Source organism: Chaetodon trifascialis, chromosome 22 (genome assembly GCF_039877785.1).
Source record: "Chaetodon trifascialis isolate fChaTrf1 chromosome 22, fChaTrf1.hap1, whole genome shotgun sequence".
In the NCBI taxonomy this organism is placed as follows: Eukaryota; Metazoa; Chordata; class Actinopteri; order Chaetodontiformes; family Chaetodontidae; genus Chaetodon; species Chaetodon trifascialis.
In genome coordinates this window covers 3,798,450-3,817,379 of record NC_092077.1, presented here as the reverse complement: position 1 = coordinate 3,817,379, position 18,930 = coordinate 3,798,450, and the positions used below count along the sequence as shown (strand labels likewise).

Sequence of the window (18,930 nt, the reverse complement as noted above, 5' to 3'; positions counted from 1 at the left end):
TAGAAGGGACTAAAAGTCAGAGTATGACTGCCTTTGCAGACTTTCATCTGTCTCACACGTTCCAAACTTTATAGAAGCACAATAAAATGCTCGCTGGAATGCCCCTTTAATCTGATCAAGGTGTTTATAGGAGGCATTTTAATTGTAATTCAGCTGTTAGTGTGATTATTAGAGGAATAAAAGGCTCCATATGGATGCAACCAGCATGACAAAGAGAGGAGGAGGAGGAAAGAAACATACCTATTTGTCTCTCTCCCCATGTCTCTGTCTCTAATTCAGGCCTATTACATAATTCTGTAGGAATCTGAGCTCAGCTGCAGCTGCCTCCCTGCATCCAAACCCCAGCACAGGGGGAGAGGAAGTGTAAAAGTGCAGCTCGGTTAAACACACCCAAACACACATACTGAGAGTGTGTGACTTTTTCCAGGCAGACTTTCACCCTGGGCACATTCTAAGTACAGTTTTGTATCTGCAGTCGTCTGTCCCTCAGCTCTGTCTGTCCTAGCCTTCACCAACAGCCCAAAACAGCTTTATTTATTTTGTCTGTGTGTGTGTGTGTGTGTGTGTGTGTGTGTGTGTGTGTGTGTGTGTGTGTGTGTGTGTGTGTGTGTGAGGGCCCACAGCGACACAGCACACATATGGTTGATGGTATCCACACATGGCCAGCATGCTATCAGCAGAGAGAGGAGCAGAGGAGGAGAGGAGGTGTGGATGAACAGAGCCTTTCAGCTCTGAAACAGGAGCCCCATTCACAGCCCCACTGACTGACTGCCAGAGCGGCCATATTGGACACAGAAAACAGGAGACTGTCTCAACCCGGAGACACACTGATTCTGGCTCTGTTGAGGTTCAGGCTGAGTTTATTTAGAACATCAGATTAATGATGAACAACTGCAGGGAAAAGGAGAAGTTCAGACTGTGATAGAAACAGCCCAGAGGGTCTTATTAAATGTCTCGCTATTCCAAATGACTACAAAGAGGAAAAGCACAGAGAGATGTGGATGTCTGATTAAAGATCTGGGGTATTGCATAATATCAGAACTCAGCAAATTGAATAATGGTACAAAAACAACACACTTCCAAATAAATGACTGAAGAAACTCATTCAGCCCAGAAAGCAGCCTGTTAACATTCAATGAAACGTTTTACGGCTTTCTTTATGAACTCTGTCAGCATATAATCATCATGACCTCAGCAGATTTAAGATTCATTGAACACACACAGCTGTCCAGCGCTTCAGTCTTAGTTGATGACGGTTCCACTTTTTTTCGACTGGCTCCCACATCTTGCTGTGAGACCATGGCAACCACAGGAAGCACGACATAAAGGAGCTGACTTACCGCTCTGAGTTATACACCTCGTCACCAGCAGTGAATTAATGAAGAGACACAATGTTGGAGCAACATCAGCTTCAAAGTTTCCAGTCTGTGCAAACCTAAGACCCGGGGGATGCAAATAAGCATTGTGAAGTTAGTTATCGTGTGAATGCTGATTTGGCCTGCTCGCTAACAGTCAGCACTGGCAGCGGCAGCAGTGACACACAGCTCATGGAGGCAATTAAGGCACTTTACAAGCCTTAGAGCTCAGTCCCCACAATTAACATCGAAACTCATACTCCTCAACTCTTCAGTGCGACTTACACTTTGCAAGTATCTCATTATCTCTGATTTTAGTTGAAAATAAACGTCCATAAATCCAAAAAGAGACACTCCTTGTAACTACTGGCCTTAGATTCATCATGTTTTCTTCAGTACCAAAGTCATCCAGTGACAGCACGCTAATTCAGGCATACTTTGAAACATGCCAATAGCAACACATAGGCTGCATGTGTAACTGCAGTGTCTGCAGAAAAATGTTATTCTTAAAGTCTATTTTCACCAGAGTGTCTGTGTGTTGGGCAAAATGGGAGTGACCAACACGCAATACTGCTAACATTGCTAATGTGCTGTTTTCATTATGCGGCCTGTTTGTGCAATTAGTTTTGCAGGTATTTAGTCATAAAACAATATAGTACAAAGCTAATGTTTCTGTACAATTCATTGGCAAATCATTCCATATTTGTCGAGATCCTTCAGTCTGGACTAAGGTGGTGCGCCAAACAGCACTACTACACCTACAAAAAAAGCAAGAAACACCTTCAAAGGCTGAGAGCGGCAGTTGTGTGTGAACTGTGTGCTGTGTCTTTCCTTTTATTCACAGATGTGGTTTATTCCTGCTTCTACAGAGGGGATTCACACAGCACCACAAACGTACTGAAAATAACAATGTTGATCCTATGGTGCTTTTATCTTGAAAAGCCTGCTGGCACCATCTAGGTTACACTAGACTGAGATCCATCATTTAGCTGTTGTAGCTAACGATATCAGCTAATGCTGTAAGCTATCTAAAGAGGAAAGCAAACCGGCATCCATGTCAAACACACCGTGCCTGATGCTGCTCACTGTTCACTCTGACATGAAACAGCTTGGGCAGAAACTAACAAGCTTTTATTAAGACATCTTGTTTACAATAGACCTAATGGAAGAACTTGTTTTTTATTTGACTAGTCAGAAGAGAAAGGAGCCAAACAGCGAGCCGTGCTGCAAAACGCTTCAACCTCAGTGAAAACAATTCACTGAGGTTATTAGTGTGAATGGCCACTAAGTGTTTCAGTTCAGATAAAGTGAAGTTATGCAGAGGACTGGAGGCCGCTTCTGGTTTCTGATCCTTTCTAACATGTGACCGGATGAGTAAGGAAGAAGGCCAGTGGAGAACATCATCATGTGAGTGACTGCCTCTGTGAAAAATGCCCCCCCATGTGCCTGTGCCTCCGTGTGTGAGTCTATCTCTACCAATCTCTTTCCTTATCACGGTGAGGAAAATGAACTCCATCTGCTCGTAATGATGGAGCCTGTTTATACTGAGGTGCAGTCTGGGCTATGTCATGCTCTGTGTGCTGGGGGGGGGGGTGTGTGTGTGTGGGGGGGGCGCATAACACTAGCTAATGGAAACTGAACATGTGGATTACAGGACAGGACTGAGTTTAGGACTGAGCTTGGACAGCAAGCTTTGAATCTTGTTCCAAAGATGGTAGGATATCCAGATTCTGGTGGATCTACTAACAAGGAGTTTTTGGGAGGTCTGCAGGTCAGCGCCGCCGTGAGCCTCTGAGGTCTACATTCCACTTCTTTGTCGATCTGCAGAGACATTTCTGCGGAGCTTCACAAAAGCTGATTGCAGATCTCAGCTGAATCTCATTTAGAAGAGATATGTCAAGCGTATGCAAAAACACTGAAAGCTGTTCCAAAGCTGAAAAAAGATTCCAAACTTGATTCAGATTCCATGAAATGCTTATTGAATGGAGAGCAAACATGACTTGTTGGGGGGGTGGTACACAGGGCCAGCAGCCAGCTCTCCCTCCTCTCTCCCAGTCCAAGTGTTTCTGCCTGTTCTGGCAGTTTGACTGGCATGCTGGGAGACGAGCAGGGAAATCAAACTCTCGCCTACGCCGGCCTGGAGACTCTGAGACCTTATTTCTGACTCCTTCACGCCTCCTGCTCTCACTTTCTTTTCTGTCTTGTCGTCTTGCTTCCCTCGCTCCCAGCCCGCTTGCTCTTCCTCTTCTCTGAACCTTCCCTTTGCACTCTCCTGTCTCCGTCTCCGTGTCTCTGCTTCTCTCTGTGCAGGGAGTCATGGGAGCGCCCTGGCAGGAGGCCTGTCCTGTTACAACCCCTGCTGCTCTCCATTCATCTCCCCCTCGCTCGCTGCCTTCCTCCCTCTCTGCCTGCATGGCGTTCCTTTCATCGCCCTCCTCAGCCATATCTCATGCATTTCTCTTTCTTCAGTCGGCTCTTTCTCCATGCTGCACATATTCCTCGCCTCCATTCATCTCGCAGCCCCCCCCCTCTTGCACTCATCCCCATTCTAATATCTCTGCAGTGCTTGTGTCGTGAACTTCTGAGCACTGATTGTCACCTCACCTGTTGAAGCGAGGGGGAGAAAAAATAATCTGCTCTGCTCTGCTTTTTTGCATAGATTTCACAACTTGACTCACCATCTCTGGGAGTCAGACGGGGGAAACGTTTCCCTTTGGGAATCTCATGGAAAGTAGAGCAGAGGCTGTGTGTGTGAGAGCCGAATTCAGCTGACATACAGGGACACAAAAGAGTCACTGAAAGCAGGAGTGGATGAAATAATAATGTGACACTACTGATCCCAAAGGACCTGCTCTCCTCCTCAAAGATACTGTTACAGGGTGGACACCTGCACCATGAAGGGCAGGCGACAGACAGAAACCAGGCCTCATTTCTCAAAGGTAGAAAGTGCTACATACTGATCCTGACGTACCTCATCCTGTGATCACTTCAGTTACTAAACGATGGTCAAACTCTTCAGGTCACTCCTTACATTCACGGCCTTGGTTGTGTGAATTAGTTGAATACATTTCATTAAAGTACAACAGAACTGTAATGTAAGGGGGTCACTGCTTCTGGAAACATGCATACTTTCGCTTCTCTTTTGATGAAATCCTCAATGTTACTTAACATAGAAAGACAAGAGTCTCCTGGATAATTTCTCAATCCTGCGTGGTTATGTTTTGAGTTTCAACTTCGTTTCTGAAGAAAACATTTTTTTCCCATAAGTTTGGCCTGGTAATACTACAAAACCCATGAGCCTCAGCTGCTGCAGCTGCTGTGTACTGAATTCAAAACACTTTGTTCGACTCAGGGACAAAACACAGCACCGTCACTGCTGTGCTCAACTAAAGTGAAAACACCAAAGCTGACAACGGTCACTCATTAGCAGCACACATAAGAGAATGTCAGCATCTTCCATTTGTATGTCCACATGCTTGTACCTTGGAGATTTTGCTTAAAAAACAGATATTTTCGAACAAGGCTGTTCATCTTTTGTACTGATGATTCAACAAGGAGCTTCATGCCGATCTGAGCCATAGAGGAGCCTCGACTGTCAGTCACATAACAATGTCAGTGGGAAAAAAGAATGCCACTATTCCCTCCATGACCAAGGGTGCGCAAAATAGTTCCTTCCACTCCATTGTTCCATCTGACTTCAGTGGAGGCACTTTATCTCACACAAGGCAGGCCGCCTCCACCAGAATGCTGCAGGAAACCTTAACCATTTATGAATTTATTATTGACCGGCCTGCAGTATTAGATGCCCATCATCTACTGCACTTCATGTGCATGCAGCTGCTTCACAGTTTTTCACAGCATATCAAGAATCAGATTCTCAGGAATGTGACAACAGCAACAGACCACAATGATGCAGTGAGAGAGGGCTTTTATTGTGAAGTAGCTGCACAGAAACACCACAGAGGTTTAAGTTAACCTGGAACCTAACCCACTGCTTGGATCTACAGCTTTTGTGAGATCAGAACAGAATATTCATACAGATATTGAGTTTCTAGGGAGAATATTCGAATTGTTGTCTGGTGTTAAAGGCCAGTTTGACCACAGTTTATTCACCAATGGATGAATCAAACTCACCTTTGGAAACAAGCAGCTGTATCTTGTTCACATATTGTTCACATAACACCCTGATTTGTGTGTGTGTGTGTGTGTGTGTGTGTGTGTGTGTGTGTGTGTGTGTGTGTGTGTGTGTGTGTGTGTGTGTGTGTGTGTGTGTGTGTGTTGAAGAACATCTGGCCTGTTTAAAGACTGGATCATCATACTGTGATGTAACAGGCCTTTTTCATTTTTTCAGAAATTCTAAACTATGATTACTCCTCACAGTCACAGAAAAACAAGCACTGAACAGACATGGTGTGATCTTCTTTTCACCATGAGAAGCATCAGCACAAGATAGAAGCAGCAGAGCGTGTTAACTTTGTCGTCTGACTCCGCTTCCGCATTCGGCTGTCTTGCACTAGGCTGCATTTTAAATAGAAAAAAATAACAATGGCAGTTAATTCAGTAAAGAATTGACCAGGGAATATCCACAGGCAATCCATTTTCTTCATTGTCAGAGCACAATGCTCAGCCAACCAGTCAGACAACCAGTTCCAGCTGAACTGAACTGATGAGGACTAAGAGACACGTTCTACTTCACCACACTTCTTGGCTTTCCAGGGAAGGTGAGGTGCAACATTGTGTGATATTCCTCCCACTGTTTCTACAGAGCTGAATCGGTCTAGCTCAGAACACCACGGCACATGTAATGGTACGTGTGCTTGACCTGATCGGTTTTGGTGGAACATTTGCACGTGGGTAGGCGAGCCCTGGCCTTAAAATGGCTAAATACTTTTTATGGTGCCAATTTGATAAATGTAAACCGGCTGAACAACACGGAAGATGTAGGGCACAATGTATCTCACTGACTCCATGAGAGCACTACACTCCCTGTTTACAACCCCCAGAGCATTATGGGAGCTTTAGCTCCACAACTTAAACATAATTAACCCCCAAATTAAAGTAAGTCAGAATAATTATACACTGACATAAAAATAAACACAACACTTTTGTCATCTCTCTCACCAGTTGAAGTAAAAGAATGAAGACTTCTCTCAAATTCTGAGCACATTTGTTGAAATCGGTGTGAGAGAGCACTTCTTTGCCAAGGCAATCCATCTGCCCCAGGGTGTGGCACATTAGCATGCTGATTAAACACCGTGATATTGAGCATGTTATGTGCCTCAGGCTTTTCACAATAAAAGGCCACTCTAAAACGTGCAGTTTTACCTTGAAAAAAGACATTTATTAGGTAGTGAACCGTAGATTTCTCACTGAGAATTATGAAAATGAGGACTGAAAATGTTGAAAATGCTTGCATATTCCTGTGGAAGGGCCCCTCAGGAGCTGACGTTGCAGGATTAGAGCTGTTGAGATGGGTGGCAGTGTTAGGGAGGGAAAGGTCAATGCTCTGACAGCAGCTACTTTAGTCATAGAACATTAAATGAAAGGTAAACGTTTCAGATTAGACTGAGAAAATGTAAACCACTCATTATTTTTTATTTGTTTTTGGTTGTAACTTGCATGAACTCCCTCCTTGTCTCAGTTAGTGACAGTCTGTGTGTCATGTACTCACGGCCTCGGTGTGGACGGGGTGCACAGCGAAGAGGAGCGCTGTGATGAAGGCCAGGCGCGAGTCTTCGAACGCACAGCGCTCGCACGTGTGCATGAGCAGGCAGGTTACGGCGCAGTGCAAACACACGTTGACGATGTGGAAATAGAAAGGCGTCATGCCGTGCAGCAGGATGTTCAACCTGTCAGACAGGCAGAGAGAGAAATATTCAGCGCTGTGGGACATAGGAGCTGCATTGGTTATACCTGAAAGTGGTCCCTGCATGTGTGAAAGATATTAGAAAGGATTAAAACTCATACAAAGAAAGGCTGACAGATGCATAAATATGAATGGATACATTCATTTTCCCATGAACTCAAACCATACAAAGTCAAGAAGGATCAACCTTATCAGTAAAAACCCCTGTGGATTCACTGTGGGAATCTCTAAAGTCAATTACCTTTAACATTTCCTGGATTAACTGTTTGTTTTGTTTTCCTGAACAGAATCTCAATCCATTTTCTGCAGTGCCACGAATCTCAAATGAAATTAGTATTACTGCTTTGAGAGAGAACGTCGGATTCTCGACACCAAATCACACCCTGCTTAAGATCTTCCAGCAGCTAATCCCTCAGTGAGGCATAACAGTGAGATATGCAATTTTCACCCAGTTTGTCATAACTGGTATTGTGCTGTGACAGTTCCCTCTCCACCCAACAGAACATCAACGTCCTGATACAGCCAAACCAGAGAGTGAAGCAGTACGGTGCTTCAGGTTCCAGCTGTGACTCCATGATAATAGATTTTACATTTTACAACCTCTACCTGGGGCTAAATGATTCCAGGAAATGACTGAATTGTGATTTTGATGACTCTGATAACTGTGACTGCAATTTCAACTGTGGATATTTAAATTTAAGTCCACTCAAAAATGGGTTTTCCTCGTTATTTTATTTGGATGTTCCATCTTCACTGTGCTGTGCTTGTATTCACATTCAAGAGGAAAGTTCCTGCAGGATTTATGACATCACAACTAACTGTGAATGGATTTTCATGAGTTCATTTTCATGTGGGACAAGGAGTGGATGTCATTTTAAGAACACTAACAGAGGTTAGGGAACATCTGTGGACAAACCACGTCAGACACAAATTGTTATTACAAGCATACGGTTACATCTGCAACTGGGGCTTCATTTTCAGTGCCACACTAACCAGATGTCACCCTCAGAGGAGCTGTGTGTGTGTGTGTGTGTGTGTGTGTGTGTGTGTGTGTGTGTGTGTGTGTGTGTGTGTGTGTGTGTGTGTGTGTGTGTGTGTGTGTGTGTGTGTGTGTGTGTGTGTGTCTGCAGGTGCACTGGAGTCAAGGCAGAGCCACCAGCTGCTTCTCATCACTGCAATCAAGACCTCTAGTAATACCCAGCCCTTCCACTTCCACTCTGTCAGATCTTTGATTTTGATTTCACTTCCAGCGAACGTGTGCTGCCCTTCCAGTCACTGTTCACCAGTTCTTGTTATTTTTGCATCGTCTGTCCTGACTCTGGTCCATCTTCACCACCTGGTCAAGCCTGCTGTTGTGCATTCGGCCTGTTGCTCCACTGCAGAGCCCCGTTCAGCTCATTGACTTGTGTGTAGACACATGTAGACTGCACTGTGCTGTGTGCCAACCCCTCCACCTGCAGTGCCCCGCTAAACTGGAAGAAGGCCCAAGCGGCCTTTCTCCTCGCCTCCACCAAGGCCCAGTCCGAAGCCAACCATCGCTGCACCCCAGCCCTGGTCTACACCCTCACCAAAAGGTGCGGCTCTCCTGTAAGGAAACTTTCCCCTCGGTACATTGGTTCTTTTTGAAGTTGAATGTGTCATCAATCCCTGTGCTGTACGCTTAAAGCTTCCAGCTCATCAGGATCAACTACTGAACACGTAAAGAACACTTTCTGTGACTGTTTTCTGAGGAATACGCACAATGGATTCCTTTGGAGTCGACATGAGGAACTATACAGTTGCGACCCGAGTCTCTAAAATTGCATCCACGTTTCCCCTCACTTGCATCTTTTCCTTGTCTTATTGCCCCCCTCTGAGGAAACCATGTGAGGGGAGAAGAAACGAGGATTGACACATCCTTTCCTCTGAGGTGTCACTTGAAACGACATCCGTAGATCACAGCTGGATACACAGCTGTCAGTCGGCTTTAACAGCTGTGGTGCTGAATTTGGCTGCACGTGCGCACTGTGCTAACACTAATAAAGGCACACAGTGTTCATTGCAGAGCAGCAGTTTTCTCTCTGCACTCTCACTCTCTCTGTTACCTGTTTAACAAACACATGCACATGACTAACAACCTGCATTCTGTATTTTCATTCGTACTGTGTCCTGCCCAGAAGCACAGGAAGCATCTCTAATGGCAGAATGCATTTATATCTATTCATTATGTGCAACTGTATTTACTGATATTCTCAATGTGAAATCATTATTTAATCACCCAGAATGTGATTATTGAGTCTTTTGAACATTGGAAATCATTTATTAGGCTAAATGTGTGACAGAAAATGTAAGTTATGTAACCCGAATCAAATCCAACGCTAAGGAAGAATCAGCCATGAGACCGAATGGCAGATGAATGATGTATAAAAGTGTTTCTTGCTGATGGACAGACTCCTGAAGTTTCCCTGACTGTAACTGTATCCATAGTAAAAATGAACAGATCATGAAAACTTTCTCATACATGAAGAAAAGTGCCTGTGGTTCTTGTGTTCAGTTTGTTGAAAACAAAATATGAAAGTTGGGAGTTGAAACAGTCATCTGTCTTCACTCTTGTCTGAATCCCCAGCGATGTTGTGATGTATCAGATCAGTCCAGTCAACAACATCCAATCAATAACTGACAGACAACAGACAGACATGCCAGCTGGTTAAAAACATCACACGTGTGTCCTCGCTCAGAGATTTCTCCTCACGCCTCGGAGCAGAAATAAGAGCTTTGGGATGTCACTTGTGTCTTTTCACTACTTCCTCAAGCATTGGTGGTTCAGTGGTAGAATTCTCGCCTGCCACGCGGGAGGCCCGGGTTCGATTCCCGGCCAATGCAAGACCTACTTTAACTTTGTCTCGCTTAATTTCCCCAGTGGGAGATCAATAAAGTCCTCACTTATTTTATATAACAACAGAAACATATTTCAAGTCAACTTATTGTCCCAAACATATAAAACATATTTGGGGCGTTTGCACTCCCACTTCTCTAATAGCCTCTAGTAGTGGAGATCCCAAAGGTTCCAAAAATACCAAGTGTCAGGCTGAATTTTGGGTAAATATGTAAAAAAACTATGCACAAGACAGCAAGTGCTTGCATATTAAGCAGCCATAAAAACATTCATCAAACAGTCTGGATTTTCTGGGTTTTAATATTTAACTCAGTGTAAACATCATACAGTTTCAATGAAGAGTTAGAACTACACACACACAGATAGATTGATAGATAGATAGATAGATAGATAGATAGATAGATAGATAGATAGATAGATAGATAGACAGACAGACAGACAGACAGACAGACAGACAGACAGACAGACAGACAGACAGACAGACAGACGAGATAGTAGATAGATAGGATAGATAGATAGATAGATAGATAGATAGATAGATAGATAGATAGATAGATAGATAGATAGATAGATAGATAGATAGATAGATAGATATTATTGTGTAGCCCAGTCAAAATATATTTCATATTACACAAGTAGGTTACAAATTACAGATGAAGTATTCCATTTAAACTAGTTCATTGGAGTGTTAAATGAAGTTCATAGTGAATTAAAACTGCTGCAGGTGGATGAACAAATCTTTGTCATTGTGTTAATTAAGTGAAATTCAAACAGTTCATTTATTGTACACATAAGAGCGGCGTGGTTAGCTCACCACCCAATGCAAGAGGGTGCAAGGTTGTCCATCTTGACATTTTGTCAGTTGCAACCAGGTACCAACTAATCAGCCCTATCGGGCATGCAGAGAGGCCCGAGGTGAAGCCATGGGCCTCTGAGACAACAAAACAGACTGATTAGAGCTTTGTCCCCCATTACTTTGATTGAAGCAGAGTTTTGCCAACAGGCAATGGGCATGCTGCCATCTACATAAGGTGAATACCTTTGATGTGTAGTTTTTGTGCTGCTTCATCACGGTAAAGCAAGTTAAATGTCTGGATGTTAATAGCGATGAGCGCATTAGTGCAGTAGGAATATTAGCACCTATTTCATGAGTAGCATTAGCACCTATTTCATGAAGTAGCAGCTAATGCTACTGTGTGTTGCTGTCAACACTGCCATCTACTTTAATGCTCAAACAAGCTCGGCATGGGCAGCAAAGGAGGTTTGGGGTGAGAAAACTGTCATGTACACTAGGGATGACGAGATTCACAGATTAATATCGGTCATCCGATACAAACGTTCGCGATGCGACTGCACCAGTAGATTCAAGGTACATCGGATATAATTTACGGGTGAATTTACAGTGCATCTCTTCTAGCCTGTCTGCATCAGTAAATTCCATGGTTAAATCGATTATTTCATGTTCCAGTACTATTCCCTGCCCTGTTGTGTTTTCCGAGGCAACCTGAATGCACCATCGCTCCTCCTTCACTGACGCAAGCGATGTTCACAACATGGAGGGAAACAAGAATGACGTTAGCAGCGAGGAGATATTCAGTGCACCGAAAAAGACACACAAATCAAACGTGTGGCAATATTTTGGGTTTTTCAAGCGAGAAGGTAAACTGGACAAAACGCACGCAATCTGCAAACAATGCCGAGCAGCTATCAATTACGTCAGTAGCACAACGAACCTGGCGATGAAGTTTTTTACACGTTTTGTAACATTGTAAAGAACATAATTCGGAGTAAGGATTGCTTATTATAAATAAAATTTAATGCTGTGTCTATACATACTGAATTATGTCTATTTAAAAATCGGATTTACAGGTTTGCTCAGTAAAAACAAACCAAATATTACATGCATCTCTCAAACTGATACAGAGAGTAAAGCAGAGTTGTGCTCTAAGAAATGTGATATGGGCACACTCTCTTACCACAACTAACGGTGTCGAACTGGATCACATCATATCGAACCAAATCTCTTTGTAAGCAAGTCATATCGTTATCAAATCATTTTTGAATCGTGAACAGGAGCGAATCGCATCGCATCGACAGAAGCTTCAGTGTATCGTTAATGTATCCTATCGGTGAATGTGTATTGAGATCGAATCGGCCTCAGTGGTGGAGATATACATCCCTAATGTACACTTGTTCACCAGAGGAGCAGGAAACAATACTTGGACTCGATTGAAGAAGAGTAGATGTCTCAGCCATCATTTCATCTGCTACCACCATCGTGCCTGTAGCCCCACTCATCATTCTCCTCATCGTGCATCGACCAGTTCATCATTCATCACCCACGTTTCACGTGACATCTCAGGGTTTTGTATTAACTAGCGCCCATTTGTTTTAGGTCTCTACTCCCAAGCAAAGAATCAGGCCATTCTAAAAATACATTTATGTACCTCAATGTATGAACACCAGTTTCAAACTGGGTGTCCTGAGTTGATATTCTGCACAAAAATATCCCAATTTTCAATAGTTTCTACCAAATTATCCAGGTTTTCACTACAATCTACTACATCTGAATTAACTCTGACTTGTCTGCATGTGTGTCAGTCAATTAATGTGTTGTAGCATCATCACAGGCTATGACACTTTCAGCTCTTTCTGACAGAACCTGTCAGTATGCTAACGATTCACACCAAAGAGAAAGTCTTTTTTAAAGAGCTCCTGGAGGCTTACTCCTTCCTTCGGAGAGTACTTAGCAACAAAAACACAGTGTTCATGCAGTCCATGGTGTTGAAAGGTGTGTTAAGCATTGAAATAAATATCCCCCACTCAGATGACAGCGCCTGTGGTTCCTGCATATGCACAGCCTGCATGAGGTGCACTAAGGGTCTATGTTTGGTGTTTGAAAATATGGTTACCTCACAATAAATAACAAAACTGAACTGAACAATGTCTACTGAGCACCTAAAAGAGTTGAAAAATAGTGACAATAACACAAATCTTATTCCAAAAAAATCTGAGTGTCATTTTTGTTGTGTAACATTCCCGTCAGTCATGGCGCAGCTAACCTGCATGATTGAATATGAAATGCCCCATTCATTGTATAAATAAAGGAAATTCCAAAGGAAGTCATTTGGCATTTTCAGTCATTCTGTTGAACTGTGATAGATTCCAATTTCTCTTGGGAGAAATTATGGCCAAATATTATGTACCCTACTTTACCGTTTTAGTGTCAAAGTGACTAATGGGGACGACAGTTTCTGAAACTAGTCCAGGATTGAGCGAGAGTGCTGCAGCTGGCCACCGCAAAACGGGCGGCAATGTAATCCCTCTAGGCATTTGTGCACCGTCAAATTCTGTCCACTAAAAGTGTTTAATTTTGCCACTGAGAGGCTCAAATTGTTGTTCTAAGTGTCTGACAACTTTATGGAAAGGTTCCCTGCAGAGAGAGAGCTTTCTGTTAAAAAGTAAGATCCTCTTGTTTAATTAGAAACAGCTGCTTTATCGCTCTCACCAAAGACACCAGACTCCATTTACAGAAACACTCATTTTAGCATTGTAAAACACGCTTCATTCAAACTCGACAGAAACAAAATAAACCCACCAAAACCTTCTTGGTTCATTTTTCACTGTTCTAACAATCACCACCAACTCTGGTTTGGTCCAAATAAACTCTTAATTCACTGAGTTAGATGTGGAAACATCAGGAGAGGATTGAGAGGGAGGAGAAGCAGCAGGGGGAACCAGCATGTAGAGACAGAATGCTTTGACATATCTCTGGAATTATTCTCACCGCACACTATGGCTGGAGAGATTTAAATATGTGGGACTTTAATAGACTTTCCCAGTAAAATAACGGCAATTAACAGATTCTGTTAGCCCTCAGATGCTACTGGTACCAGCCGAGCAATGTTGGCTATGGTAATAAAGTCAATGGTCACTCAGTCACTTGGCGTGAGGTCACCCGTCTTCAGTGCTTCAGATAGGTGCTTTTCATCAGACTGCTGAATTTCTTTATCTATTACAATGAGTTTTCAGTATGTTGCACCCACACACAGCTGTTACATATGTTTTAATCCTACTTTGTTAATATATTTCAGTAGGTTCTAATTGTATGGATGTGTATTGCAGGGAATCCCATTTTCCAGGATTAAACCCTAAGTAAGGATCTCACACACAGTGAAAATCAGATTTTTATTAAATATTGTCTTTTTGTCCACCAACAGCCAGATGCATAATTTCTCCATCCAGAGATGCAGAGACATGCAATGAGGCTGAGTGAAGTCCTTTCCTCCACCTCTCTGTGGACACACAGGCCAGCAGGCCACTTCGTGAACACATGATTGTATGAAGGATGTTACTACCTGGGCTCAGGAACACTTTGTAAAACCATTCATTTGCAAATGATTGCATTCTCTTTCTATTCGTGCTTTACACAGCATTCAAACTTCTTTGGACTCAGGGTTGGAAATGAAACTGTTAAAATATATTCTGACAGAAACTCTGACACCCCTGCCATCACTTGTGTCCCCAGGACATGAAGACATCAGGCTATCTGGTGCCAGCTCTTGTAGTCTGTCATCTCCTTGACCCTCTTTGTCAAAGACTGGAGTCACTAGACAGTAATAAACTGACTCAGAGACAGTTTGGTGTATTTTATGATATTATGACAGGATAAGCCTCCAATACTGTTGACCACAAATGCAAGCAATGGTGACAAGCAGTCAACATTTGGTGCAGGAACATTCATGTGAAAAGAAAACATTAATCATTTGATACATTACAATCAAAGAAAGTTTCAATTGTTCATTTTTGTTTTCTTTGGGCTTTTCACACCAGCTCTAATCAACACTTTGTCTTTTATCAGATTTGGGTTTAATCCAAACTGAATGTTAATCAGATCAAAATCTTTTTAAAATCTCTTATCCACACAACCAGGAAAACGGTAGCTCAGACAGGTAATGTGATCAGTACGGTCCTGTGATGCAGAGAAGACGCACTGTTGGCCTTCAGTGTGCGCAGTCTGCTGGCAACGCCATGCTTATTGGTTCATTTAGGCAGAATGCAGTACATACGGAGTGAGTATGTAGTAGGCTGTATGTATGTCAGTGATTCTGAACACTGTGCCAGTCTTGCCCAGTCCAGCATGGGAGCAACATTGACAAATATGATTGAATGGGCTCTAAAAAAAACATGATTAGCTATTTATTACATTTCTTGGTTTGTGCCAGCCACGGGTAAAAGGGGTGCTGCCCATACTACTACAACCCCCTTTAGACCATTAATACACAGCTACTAGGGATGCACCGATCTGCTTTTTTCAACTCTGATACTGATACCGATATCTAAGGTTTAGTACTCAGCCAATAGCAATCCAGGAAAACAGCACTGAATTACCTGACAAACGGTATGTCACTGTGTGGAAAAGACTGGGATCATTCTTTTGTGCATCAGGCTTGACTTAAACATTTCTTTCCTGTTTTTTTTTTAAAACAAACAGATATAAATGTACTGTTATTTATTTAATAACTGTGCATCAGTACAACAATCTTAAACCAACAGCTTCTGTAGCTTGGTCAAACAACATGTAAAAAAAATATAACAAGTGTAACTGGTTCAGTCAGTGCATTTAGGAATATTAAAGGAATATAAAGTGTGCAACAATCTGTCTCCCACTTGCAACAGCATCACTCGCAATGTATGCGCAACGCAGCCTAAACTACGCACTCTCATGCTGTCCATCGCCTTTCACACGTTGCTGGCGTTGTCCCTCAGAATCACGTGGACTTTACTCCACGTACGTCAAACATTTCCTTCAGGGTGGCTGCGATCGCGTCGCTGGTGTGTGACCCACGGAAGTGTGTAGCATTGAGCATTGCACTGTGTGGCACGTAACTCTCATCCAGCCAGCGTGCAGTTAAACTTAAAAGTGACACGGGACATCCTCTCTGTGATTTTTGTTGCCTGCACACTGTTGGGTTTAAATTTTTCACCTCTTTCCTTCATCTCCTGCAAAGTTAGCTGCGTCATACCGCCTCCTTTTTGTTTATTCAGTTCAATGAAGTCAGCGTGCTCCCTTTCATTAAGTTGCTCGTGTTATAACTTGGCGTTTTACCACCGCCCCTCGGAACATTTACTGTGCAGGTATTGCAAGTAGCCGTCGAGTTTATAGGCTGAGGTAGTGTGAAAAAGTTCCAGACAGCGATCCTTTCACTCGCTCTATTTTGAAAACAATGCGGTCCACATCATGTGTGCTTCAGCACTGCGTGTTGCTTGCGCATGACGCCCCTCGCAGCGCCTATAGCATAGCGTTAGATGGAAGAGATCAGCCCCTATGTATCGGGCCCATTGTCACCGATACCCCATCTAGAATTTCCTTCAATATCGGGACTGATACCGATACCAATATCGGATCAGCGCATCCCTGACAGCTACACGGATCAGGAGCTACATGTGATACAGTCAGTCCCTCAGGAATAAGGTGATTTTTCCTTCCTGAATGCGACTGAAACAGAGGCAGAGTGAAAACTGCATGTTAAGCGTTTAATGTTTCTTTCTATGTAAAGTCGGGCTCTAAAGCAACACCAAACAGAAAGAGCAGAACAGAACATGACTTCACATCTGAACTCCTTATCTCTAATTGTAATTAGTTCTCATGGGGTCCTCTGTGAGCCTTCATCCAGTCCATTTAGCGATGAAGGACACTCTGGCCTCCCTCTTTTATTCATAATTCAATGAGACTGATAAAACCTGCTTGAGCTTGCAGAGAGCTTTAACCCTCACCATTATCTCAGCCTGACCTTGGTTGATGCTGATCTGCCCTCACAACTGATGCTCAGATGAGTGTGGAACAAGTGAAGGGCTGTGAGATGGATTTCCCCGAAGACCAGCCAGGGTCCTGACCCATTGGCAAAGTGAGGGCTTCAGAGGAATTTAAATTTCTCATTTGAGGAATTTAGCTGATGTGCTTACCCACAGAGATTTACAATGAGGGAGCAGGTTGGGGTTCAGTGTTCTGCCCAAGGGCATTTTGACAGGGAGCATGGCTGCTGATGGACACATACTGGCTGCTGATGGAATCTAATCTGTGACCTTTGTGTGATGGGCCGCCTCTACAACCAGTACTCTCAAGCATGAATTACAATGAGCCAGGGCCTGCCATGATTTGATTTAAATATATGCTATTATTATGTGTGATTTGTGATTTTACTGTCAGACTGTGTAACTTTTGAAAGACATAATCATGCATCCTTTCTCTTACAAATGAAAATTTGTATTCTTAAGCAATAAAATGCCCTCTTGCTCAGTATAGCAACAACCTGCAATCAAAAAGAAACCTTACATCCTTCTAAGACCAGAGGCTTGCGTGGCTTGGAAATAGATACTTTAGCAAAAAAAATAACTCAAGGTCAACTTATCATCCTTTTCCAGAAACTACTATTTGCAAGGTCAAGAATTAACTTTCAAGCTCAACTACATAGATATTACTGTTAGTGGGCAAGTTGTCCTGGAAAGAGAGTAGATCCCTGTGCTGTTACTAGCCACAATTGCTAAAAAAGAGACGTTTATTTCTGTCTTTACTTCAGTTGGGCTGGTTTGCATTTGAAGCAAATCATTTAAGATCATCTAGATTCTGCAATCCCAAATCTCAACAATGGAGGTGGCGATTGCAGTGAGGTTTTCAAATTTAATCCATGATCAGCTTGTTGGCTAGCTATCCACAGTAGCCGGCCAGTTAGCCACCACTATCGTATCTGTCTTACTTGACTGCCACATTACAAACCAAACAGCTGTAAATACACCAGTTGCAGCTGATAGACACATGAACAAACAACACTTTAAGCCAACGTGTCTTGATGACTACGGCTAAGACTGGATGAAAGTTGCGGATAATCAGGGTTCCCAGAGGATGATTACTTATCTTGGAGACCCCCTGTGCTTTTGTTTAGTGTTACCATCTGGCCAAACTTCCTACACAAGATACACAAAAAAATCTCATGTTTTGGACAAAATGTGGCAGATATTCAAATGTTTTGCATGTTTGCTGAACACAAACGAAATCTTTGGTCTGATGATGGCGCTAAGGTAAAGGTTAAGTGGGTCTACAAAAGCTTGATTATTCAACAAATTTTATGAAAACTTGGTTATTACAGTGTAAGATGGACCAAAGTGTTGGTGAAGGGGACGCTTTGGATTGGTCCTTCATGTCTGTCTTAATTCCAAAGTCAGGTGCTGTTCATGTGAACATTAAAACAGGTTTTGCTTGCTTTAATTGTTCTTCCTATGTAGAAAAGGATAAGACCAAATGAATCAAGTAGAGCCTGTTAACATAACCTGTATGTCACTGGACAGAGAGAGTAAGCCGGACCACCATAAACCCAAAGAGCACAGGGAGGACATTCAAACTCAAATTACATTTCAGATTTCAGATCACTGGGATTGTTGGTTCCCACTCTGTGCATATAAACACAAAAGCAATGCTGACAATGTCAGATAGCAGAACTGACAACACATTTTGGGATGTCCTGCAGAGTCACGCCTGTAGCTGCTTTCAACAGTCTTGGACAAGTATGAATTACTTATTACTTCCTTATCCTGAACACGCAGGCCCAGATTTTCTGAAGTCCTCCATCTCATCCAAAATTGTCAAAATCTTGGCTCCATGTCAGCTTGGCTGAGCCATCGGTGGCGTGAAGGAAAACATGACACAATGATGGGAAGTAAGACAAAGATGGCTTGATTGGTATTTGGGGAAACAATTCAAGCCAGTCAACGTCTCACAGCACACAACAGCAACATGTTTGAGAAGCCTCCAGTCGATGAACAAACACACGTGACAG

General features: G+C 42.9%; 1 protein-coding gene and 1 non-coding gene across 2 annotated transcripts in view; one reads left to right on the top strand and one right to left on the bottom strand.

The window, feature by feature from the left end:
- tmtc1 (transmembrane O-mannosyltransferase targeting cadherins 1) overlaps positions 1-18,930 on the bottom strand; it is a 138,797-nt gene that overhangs the window by 111,101 nt on the left and 8,766 nt on the right. The window contains exon 2 of the mRNA XM_070992513.1: positions 7,027-7,204. Coding sequence (XP_070848614.1) covers positions 7,027-7,204 — 178 coding nt within the window. The remainder of the gene's footprint in view (positions 1-7,026; positions 7,205-18,930) is intronic.
- On the top strand, positions 10,013-10,083 carry trnag-gcc (transfer RNA glycine (anticodon GCC)). Its single transcript has one exon. It is a non-coding gene; the product is annotated as a tRNA-Gly (tRNA).